This window comes from Salmo trutta, chromosome 8, assembly GCF_901001165.1.
Source record: "Salmo trutta chromosome 8, fSalTru1.1, whole genome shotgun sequence".
Taxonomy (NCBI): domain Eukaryota; kingdom Metazoa; phylum Chordata; class Actinopteri; order Salmoniformes; family Salmonidae; genus Salmo; species Salmo trutta.
In genome coordinates, this window is record NC_042964.1 from 40,158,825 (window position 1) to 40,168,914 (window position 10,090).

Below are 10,090 nucleotides of genomic sequence, written 5' to 3' on the forward strand. Positions count from 1 at the left end.
AACTGTTACCACTCATTCTGAAATCTTGGGGAGATGAGAATCGTAGGCTGAACAATTATAGGATACGGACCTAGAAAACATGAGTTTATTCAATAGTGTAACGACCGGTCGTAAATACACTCAGCAAAAAAAGAAAGGTCCTCACTGTCAACTGCGTTTATTTTCAGCAAACTTAACGTGTAAATATTTGTATGAACATAACAAGATTCAACAACTGAGATATAAACTGAACAAGTTCCACTGACATGTGACTAACAGACATGGAATAATGTGTCCCTGAACAAAGGGGGGGTCAAAATCTGGTGTGCCCACCAGCTGCCTTAAGTACTGCAGTGCACCCTCCTCCTCATGGACTGCACCAGATTTGCCAGTTCTTGCTGTGAGATGTTACCCCACTCTTCCACCAAGGCACCTGCAAGTTCACAAACATTTCTGGGGGGAATGGCCCTAGCCCTCACCCTCCGATCCAACAGGTCCCAGGCGTGCTCAATTGGATTGAGATCCGGGCTCTTCGCCGGCCATGGCAGAACACTGACATTCCTGTCTTGCAGGAAATCACGCACAGAACGAGCAGTATGGCTGGTGGCATTGTCATGCTGGAGGGTCATGTCAGGATGAGCCTGCAGGAAGGGTACCACATGAGGGAGGATGTCTTCCCTGTAACGCACAGCGTTGAGATTGCCTCAATGACAACAAGCTCAGTCCGATGATGCTGTGACACACCACCCCAGTCCATGACGGACCCTCCACTTCCTAATCAATCCCGCTCCAGAGTACAGGCTTCGGTGTAATGCTCATTCCTTCGACGATATATGCGAATCCGACCATCACCCCTGGTGAAACAAAACCGCGACTCGTCAGTGAAGAGCACTTTTTGCCAGTCCTGTCTGGTCCTGCGACGGTGGCTTTGTGCCCATAGGCAATGTTGTTGCCGGTGATGTCTGGTGAGGACCTGCCTTACAACAGGCCTACAAGCCCTCAGTCCAGCCTCGCTCAGCCTATTGCGGGCAACTGCGCACTGATGGAGGGATTGTGCATTCCTGGTGTAACTTGGGCAGTTGATGCTGACATCCTGTACCTGTCCCGCAGGTGTGATGTTCGGATGTACCGATCCTGTGCAGGTGTTGTTACACGTGGTCTGCTACTGCGAGGACGATCAGCTGTCCGTCCTGTCTCCCTGTAGCGCTGTCTTAGGCGTCTCACAGTACGGACATTGCAATTTATTGCCCTGGCCACATCTGCAGTCCTCATGCCTCCTTGCAGCATGCCTAAGGCACATTCATGCAGATGAGCAGGGACCAGGGCATTTTTCTTTTGGTGTTTTTCAGAGTCAGTAGAAGGGCCTCTTTAGTGTCTTAAGTTTTCATAACTGTGACCGTAATTGCCTATCGTCTGTAAGCTGTTAGTGTCTTCACAACCGTTCCACAAGTGCATGTTCATTAGTTGTTTATGGTTCTTTGAACAAGCATGGGAAACAGTGTTTAAACCCTTTACAATGAAGATCTGTGAAGTTGTTGGGATTTTTACGAATTATCTTTGAAAGACAGGGTCCTGAAAAAGGGACTTGAGTTTGCTGAGTTTATATGGTGTAGGGTAGGTTCCGTCTATTGGGGGTATTACCCTGTGAGATCTGTAAGAGGGACGAAAGTCCCAGCCACAGCAACATTGAGGCAGTAGAGTGTATGAAGATAGTGATAAAAGGTTGCCTATAAGTTCTGGAGGAAAGCCTCATCCATGGTTAGAAAAGGAAAAAGATATTCAAACGGTGTTTGAACATGATTCGAGTGTATTAGCAATAGCGATAAGGAGAAATGTTGGCTTATGCCCTATTGGTGCGCAGAACCGTGACAGATTATGTGGAAATGAGAAGACAACTGTGAATAATTTTGGTTACATGTGTTGTCAACAACAATTATATTTGAATAAGACATGTGGTCACCCGTATTCTCCAGTAGAAAATTGTGTGGTAGAATTATTGTAATCAAAAGGAGAGGCTTAGATTTCTTCAAAACAATCTAACTTTATTATTTAATTAGTGCAGTAATGGAGCTGGTTGGTAATCACCCCTGGAGGTGATCACTAAGAACTGAACAAGCTGGTTTCAGTCACAGCATTTTATAGCAAAGTCCATCCTCCTTCGGTCTACATGGCAAACAACAAATGTATGGAATGGGTCATAAGGTAAATATTTGTATGAAAGATACTCATAATTCACAGCAGACAGTATCTGCTGTAAAAACTGTCCTCATTGTGTAGACACCAGGGTCTGACCCCCCCCCAGCTCCATACTGGAGCCATCTCCCCCTGGTACTCCAGTACAGAAACATTAACTCATACTCTGGAATGCGGTGTCACCCAAAGACATCATAAATCTCCTGTCAGTGTTAAATCCCCCAGGCCCACTTTCAGTTCACACAGACACAGTAGAGTTATAAGAACCCTCTATTCTGTTGCATAAAACAACCATTTGATGCAATTACAGCATTATAAAATAACCTTGCAATTTTGCTCTCACAATTGTCAGAAACTTCAGTATTGTTTCTAATACAAGGTATCAGGTCCAGTGACCAAATTATTAGGTACCGATACCGTAACTACTCTCCGGGAAGTGGGATAACTACATAAAAATATATATACAGTACCAGTCAAAAGTTTGGACACACCTACTCATTCCAGGGATTTTATTTATTTTTTACTATTTTGTACATTGTAGAATAATAGTGAAGACATCAAAACTATGAAATAACACATGGAATCATGTAGTAACCCAAAAAGTGTTAAACAAATCAAAATAAAATGTATATTTGAGATTCTTCAAAGTAGCCAGCATTTGCCTTGATGATAGCTTTGCACACTTTATATAATGGCAAATTGCGAACCTCACACCATGAAGTAGTTGTGTACATTATAAGCTTTATACATTTATAGTACAGTACAGTACATTTACAGTATCTGCTGATGTGCATTAGTTGTATGTTTGTACAATTAGGGATTTCCTTCATTTTATGAATATAATCCATCTGTTTTCTTTGCATTAATCACAATTTTATAAACATTTTGAGAAGTATAATTTTGCTCATTAAAGTAGCGCTTTATTCATTCTCATGAATACACCAGAATGTAAGTGTAAAGTTATGCATCAAGAATGAAATTAAACCAAGTGATTGTAATTGTAATGATGGGTTGGCTGACAACGCCACATAAATAATGCACGAGCATTGATGTGGCCGGAAGCTGTACTTTGTTATGATTCTGAACGGTCAGATAGCTGGTAACAATGACAAGAAGCTGCCGTGTGGGGAATTGTAGGTGGCTCGTTTCAGCTAGTTTTATCTTGTGCTTGATATCATGTCTTGTTTTGATTTTTTTTGACTGATTTTATGTCAGTGCTAATGTAACAGGGTTGGTTATGTTTCCACTTGCCTCTAAAGAAAGGTGTATTTAATGTTCAAGCATTCTTATTGGTTGGTTCAACTCTGATGACAATAAGGCGTGTTGTGATTGACCCCGCTTGCAGATAGGGGGTACATTACTGATTTATACATGTGTGGGTATATGGTACCTGTTAGGGATTGAGGGGCTTTCTGGGATGTGCTTTGGCATATGATTGCTGTAGATAAGTGTTAGCTAGCATACACCGTTGTAATGGTCACATAAGCCCACTGCTAACACAGTTGTCTTCATGCTACAGATTTTGCCATCGACAGCCATCAATATCGTTAAGCCCTGCACAACTAACGTGCAGTTTCCTATTTAACAACAGGTATTTACACATGTTATATTTTGTGTTGTATTTTGTATTTTGTTCCCCAGTATGAAAATGTGATGCAAGGGATTTTGCCATCGACAGCCATCAATAACGTTAAGCCCTGCACAACTAACGTGCTGTTTCCTATTTAACAACAGCAACAGAAATAAATGATGCTCAACTGGGACCACTGGCTGAGGTGATTTATTGGGACAAAACACAACGCAAGGAGAGCACGATTTTCATCTGTAACACTAATATGGCAAAAATTCTCTAGCTAGCTAATCAACAACTGTAACGATGTATTTGAGAGATAACAAGTGCTCATTATGCCTATATATTTATGTTTTCAACAAATATTTGGAGACATAATAGAGTTAACATGTTGTCAACAATCTAAGATAACCCCACCTGTTTTGCCCCATAGTTGCGCACAAGTCGATTTTGTTGCTAAACATCCAACCCGTCTATGAGGACTGCTCCTTCTGAGGAGTACCAATATGGCGGACGGTGGCTTCAAAACCTCTCATTGGGCAATACAAAATTAGCAATCTAGGGTTTATATACATTATTGGTAAAAAAAACAAGTGACTGGGTCCAAAAATCGGACGTGTCCTTGTATCCATTCGGGTCTGCTTTCTTTTTTTATTTTAAATGACCAGGTCTGTTCGGATCCGGGTCTGATTGTCCTCGTTCGGGTCTGGGACTAATGTTTTGGACCTGTGAAGTAGGGCGTCATTTGGGTATGGCAGAGTATGGCAGTCACCATATCCTACCTAGCTCACCACCAACAATTTAAAATTGGCAACTAAAATCATTCCAATCCCAATTAAAAGGCAAATCCAGTTTAGCGGTATTAGAGGGCTGGCTTTAGGAACATGCGGAGGGCTCAGAGCAGGGCGGGAAGGCTGTTTGCCCGGTTAGCTAGCTTTAGGACTATGGTTAGCTGGCTTTAGGACTATGGACAGAGAGAGCATTGACACAGTTCTCCAGAGAACAGTGCAGATCTGGAAGATAGCTAGGTAACTGTTTGACTTGACGTGTAACTAAACTAGAATGTTTGACCCCTGTGCTGAGCTAGTGCGTAGTAGCTAATTGCAGTATGACATATTTGTAGAAGGTTAAGTCCCCTATCGACTGAGGTGAATGAAGCTACTGCAGCCAAGGTGATAATGGCTGGAGTGCATTTAGGTTGTTTTTGCTGTTCTCCTAAATGCATTTGAGAGTTTTTGAATTGTGTAGAAATGCAGTAAATGAGCTTCAACCCGTCCTCCAACTTTGCCATACCCTAGGTTTAGGAAATGACGCCCCTGTCATGAAGACCTCAACCCCTGGGAGCTTCATCCTCATTCTCCGTTGAAGAAATGCCAGTTTGATCAGGTTTGTCACTAGGGGATGCCATCCAACCAACTATGTGGGTTTCATACTGTACCGCTCTGAAGGAGGCCCCCATCAATAGTTCTATATCTTGTCCCATATCTTCTCTTGCTGCGAAAGGTTGCCTCCATGCTGATTTAAAGTTGTTGCGTACACAGCTGTCTAGCACTATGTGGGCAACCTTTTACATAACAGAAGTCCATTTTGTGTTAACTGTCGCTGTCAACTACTTTATAGTCCTGACATGGAATTTTACAGGAAAATGACACTCAATGCTGTTTTAAAATACTGTATATGGCGACCTCAACAAAGCCCAACAATAAGATGAGATCGGTAGAAATGAATGGCACTTAGCCCAAAGTCCGGCAGATGGCGATATAATGGACTCAGTTTCGTTAGTTTCGTTTTTACCTAAAGTTTGACAGAAATAGAAAGTGAAAGTGATGCCGTACTAGTGTCAAGTCGCGTTTTTTCCATATATTCTTTTCGCAAGGCTGTGGGTAGTCAATGAGATCGATAAAGTAAGTGAAATAGTTGCTGAAAATAAATACATATTATGCTAAATGCAGTGTTTTGGATTCACAAAAAATGCACCCCTAATGTTAGACGAGTTTCTCAAAGTTGAGTAAACTCAGCTATGTAAAAATGTATGATGACGATCCAGTTATTCATTTGTATTTCACTCACAGGGAGGTGCCCGGACCCCTTGGACTAATTAACTCAACAACAGTAGTCCAACAATAGACCAACTAAAACGATAGCCCTGATGGCACGAAGAATGTTCTCAAAGTGCTGCTGTAGTTGGAGTCTACCTATCGGGAGTAGGTCAGAAGGTACGGGCTTGGACTGAATGCATATGGTGGAAAGTAGATTCTGAAACAAGCCGATGGGCTGGTTATTTTTCCCTGATCAGGGACCTGTTTTACACATTTCCCTATAACTGAACCCTACTAAGCCGCTATAGGGTCCTGAGTTTTGCCTGTTCAGATCACATGGTCAGGAAGAAATTCTGACCATAATCAGCAGTAGCATCACTGCAATTTACACCACACACTTTGCATTGATCAAAATGGACACAAGCACAGGAAGCTGTTGAGTGAATGGAATGGCATCAAACACATGGAAAACATATGTTTGATGTATTTGATACCATTCCACTGATTCTGCTCCAGCCATTACCATAAGCCGGTCCACCCCAAATTAAGGTGCCACTAACCTCCTGTGAGACATAACACATTATTATTACTTAACTGTCTGGATAGAATTGAGGCATGCAGATATGTTGTTCTGATCATATTGATACCCATAGGCCTAAGTGGTCTGATGAACTATGGCCTGTCATGCTGTGTGAACGCTCTGCTGCAGTCCTTCTCTGCCACCTGGGAACTGGTAGATCTGCTAGAAGGGTAAGCCAGGTGGCAGGTTACCATGCGTCGCTATTAAGAATCAACATGTAACAAAGATATTAGTTAGCCTACTGGTAGTTATCAGGCTGCTTGTGGGAAAGCATTGAGTGCTGGGAATGCTATGTTCTTAGGTGGAACCCAGTTGACAAGGAGAGTGTCCCTCTGTATCTGAGGAAGGTGCTACTAGCCATGCAGAGTGACCAATCCCAGCCTGCTCCTCATCAAGACTTCCTGCGCTGCCTGGACAGAAATTACATCTGCAGTATGAGTAGTCTACGTGTCATTACTTGGAGAAAAAAAGCAAAGACATTTATGAATTATAAAGAATATAATTTTCTGTCTGCAACTTTAACATTGACAAGAATGTTTTTCTCAGTCCATGTTCAACAGGATGCAGATGAGGTATTCCTCTCCATTCTAAACCTTATCCAACAACAGATGAGTGACAAGGCCTTGGTATGTACTACTTAAATTGACATAATATTAGATCAACTAAAAAATAACAACAGGGACACCCAACAAAAAGCATGTTGGAGATGATACGATAGGAAGTTTCTCTGTCTGTGTTCTCCATCCCCAGGCTCAGGAGATTCACTCTCTGTACAAGGTTACCATGGAGACATACCTTCAGTGTCTAGAATGTACATACATCGAAACTGGGACCAGCTTTCTACTCAGCCTCCCCATGCACATAAGGGAGAGCCATGACTCCCTGGTGAGGGTTCCCTCAAACTTGGCTCGAGTTTTCTCTTATATTGGGATTCTATTCAAAGTCCTTAGCTCTGAATGTTACATTGCCCTTTTTGATAGCTGTCAAAGGGAGGATGTGGTTTGTTTAAAATGAAAATTTAGTCTCTGTGTCTTTCCTATTCTGTGGTCTTCCAGGAGGACTGTGTACGGTTCTTCTTCAAGCTTCAGGAGCTAAGGGATGGAGATAAGTGCTACTGTGAAAAGTGTGGAGAGAAGAAGCCATTCAAACAGGTCAGTTCTTTAGAACTGAAAGGATGTTCCATTGTAGAGACTGTTGTGATTTGCCTGTTCACTGAATTACTCCATCTTGTTCTTTCTTATGTAGGGCTTCAAACTCATCTCCCTGCCCCCTGTCTTGTGTCTTCACCTGAAGAGATTCCGTAATTCCCATGGTTACACCAGGAAACTACACTACAAAGTCACCTTCCCAGAAACACTGAACATTTCTGAGATCTTGACAGCAGAGGCACTGTCAGAACGTTATGTACAGGTAGATAGGCATATGTTTACCATATTTGTTTGAGGTATGCTAATATACAACATTATGCTCGTAAAAAAATTACACATGGGCCTACATAAACACAATTACATTTTATCACAACATAATTGGAGGGAATTAGTACAGCATTACTGACAGATATCAAATTGTATTTGTTCATTTTTTCAGAGTGACAGCCAGTACAGTTTGTGTGCAGTCATAGTGCACTCCGGCGATGCCATGTTTGGACACTACACAGCATACGTTCGTCACAAGGACCGGAGCTGGTACTACGCTAATGATAGTTATGTATGGCAGGTAAGAGAAAATTAGTGGAAGAATGTTTACACCACTCAGCAAGTTTGTATTATGCATATACCTTTCTTTGGTATCATTAAAAGTAACATAACTTTTGCACAAACACAGGTTAGCTGGAAGGAAGTACAGAACACCTATGGAGGAAGTCAACGGTAAGGTTTTAACACACAATTACTTCTCTTTAGAATGGCGACGTCTCTCAGTAATATACAGGATCAATTCTGTGGGGGAAATGGCATCAGTTGACAGGTGTCTTATCCTTTGTTAACAGAGAAGACACAGCGTATATGCTGCTCTACAGACGAACCCCAGAGGGAAAGCAACAGGAGTGGTCCTCAGGCTGACGGAGCTAAAGGGATAAAGAGTGGAGACTGGAGACCAAACACAAGGTGCACTCACTGCGGGGTGAACTACCTATCGGAGGGGTTGTTGTCTTCATGTAGCATTGGGGATGTCATTTATCTTGATGATTTTCGCTTTAAAATGATGGGTAATGGGTCATTGTTTATGTGCAATTACATGGATTTGTTTAAGTATATTTGGTGGGGTTGTGTATATGTTTTGAGGTTTTGTTTATGCTGGATACATTGGACATTCATAGGGCATTACTGAGCTTAGCCAATAGGTGGAGGCAAACACCCTTCACCCTGTTATGAGTACAGTCATCTTGTAAGCTTCAGACCACACGTTCTGAAACCACTATAACACGGGTGGTTTGAAGAGTGTGCTGAGTTGAGGTATTCTGGGGGAAAACCTGAAAAAGGCCATTGACTCATTGGTGATAATATTTGCCTGACATGGAAAATATGTGACTCACCTTGTTTCAGAACAATTGGTTTATGCAGTAGTTACCGGTACTCTGTTCTATTTCGATATCACTACTGTCAACAGAGAAATAAACTGTCATTTTTCCAGGTAGCACCTGAAAATGTATTGCGTCTTTTTCCAGTTACTGAAGTGAGCCCTGCAAGACCTAGAACACCCACCGTATGTGCCACAGGCTCTCTCAATACTCGTACTTAAATGTGGTTTGGAATGACATGCATTGAAATGTTATGTTCTTCTATAGTCTTCTCTATTCTGTTATTTTCTTATCTTCTATTTTCTTCTTTTTCTTCTATTGGTCATTTGCCTATCATCTTTCTCTCAGAAAAGGAGAATGAGGGGCAGATAGAATATCTCCAATCCACCTATTCCTTCTCAACATACTTTACAGTACATCCTTTACAGTACATACTTTACAGTACATGTACAACTTGGTATAGGCCGTCTGTCTGGGGAATCTCATACATAGTTAATAAAAACTGTTCCCACTACCTTAGCCAAGACACTGAGGACCAGTTGAAATGGTGCCCGTGTGCTCGCAGCCTGCCTCGCACTGACAGAATGGAAGATGTCTACACAGTGCCACTGGTAGTAGCCTACGTGGGCATCTCCAACCCACAGTCAGCGGACAGTAGCAGAGTAATGCATTCAGTATGTACAGTGGTGATGTACAGTGCTTTCTGGCGTGTCACTGTTCCTTTTAGATGCTGCATTTCTAGAGTTGACGCTTGAGTCTACTCTCGACACAACACAAATGTGACAGTTTTGTAACTAAGTCTTAAACCTCACTCTTGATTGGCAGATATATATTTTTGGGCTTCCCCCTATAAATGCTGCTCTGTTTTTTAATAAAATCCAATAAAATGTCATTTGTCACATGCTTCGTGAACAACAGGTGTAGACAAGCAGTGAAATTCCTACTTACTTTCCAACAACGCCAATAGAAAAATAATAACACCAGGAATGAACAGAAAAATAGGACGCAGGTGTGTTTGCATCTGGACATATTTGACTTTGATAGTTCAAATAACAGTTTTGAATTTCAGTACTTGCAGCAGTAAAACAATGACATAGAACGATGCATCCAAAATAATTCTGAGCTTGGAGTAAGATGACAGACCTCTTTCTCTATTTATCTCTCTTTCTCTTCTATTATAGTTGTAAATGAATTATTGATGCCCAGTTACA

The 10,090-nt window shown here is 41.8% G+C and overlaps 1 protein-coding gene across 4 annotated transcripts; it reads left to right on the top strand.

Moving 5' to 3' along the window:
• The first annotated feature begins 4,354 nt into the window (after nt 1–4,354).
• LOC115198915 (ubl carboxyl-terminal hydrolase 18-like) lies at nt 4,355–9,006 on the top strand. Of its 4 annotated transcripts, none has more exons than XM_029761330.1 (12): nt 4,355–4,914; nt 5,041–5,128; nt 5,815–5,958; nt 6,435–6,531; nt 6,663–6,793; nt 6,908–6,987; nt 7,112–7,246; nt 7,417–7,512; nt 7,607–7,771; nt 7,949–8,077; nt 8,186–8,229; nt 8,349–9,006. In XM_029761330.1, the coding sequence occupies exons 3-12, from the start codon at nt 5,892–5,894 to the stop codon at nt 8,419–8,421; spliced, it is 1,017 nt and encodes a 338-aa protein (XP_029617190.1). In that variant the 5' UTR covers nt 4,355–4,914; nt 5,041–5,128; nt 5,815–5,891; the 3' UTR covers nt 8,422–9,006. The 4 variants fall into 4 exon arrangements, with proteins under 4 accessions (XP_029617190.1, XP_029617191.1, XP_029617192.1 ...); XM_029761331.1 differs by having other exon boundaries at nt 4,355–4,770; XM_029761332.1 differs by having other exon boundaries at nt 4,356–4,491.
• The last annotated feature ends 1,084 nt before the right edge of the window (nt 9,007–10,090 follow it).

Bases quoted from the DNA above. Each gene is read 5' to 3' on its own strand.
- LOC115198915 (XM_029761330.1), top strand. From the start codon at position 5,892: ATGGCACGAAGAATGTTCTCAAAGTGCTGCTGTAGTTGGAGTCTACCT. The intron at 5,959-6,434 runs GTACGGGCTTGG...TGATACCCATAG, and splicing joins TATCGGGAGTAGGTCAGAAG to GCCTAAGTGGTCTGATGAAC. The intron at 7,772-7,948 runs GTAGATAGGCAT...TCATTTTTTCAG, and splicing joins TGTCAGAACGTTATGTACAG to AGTGACAGCCAGTACAGTTT.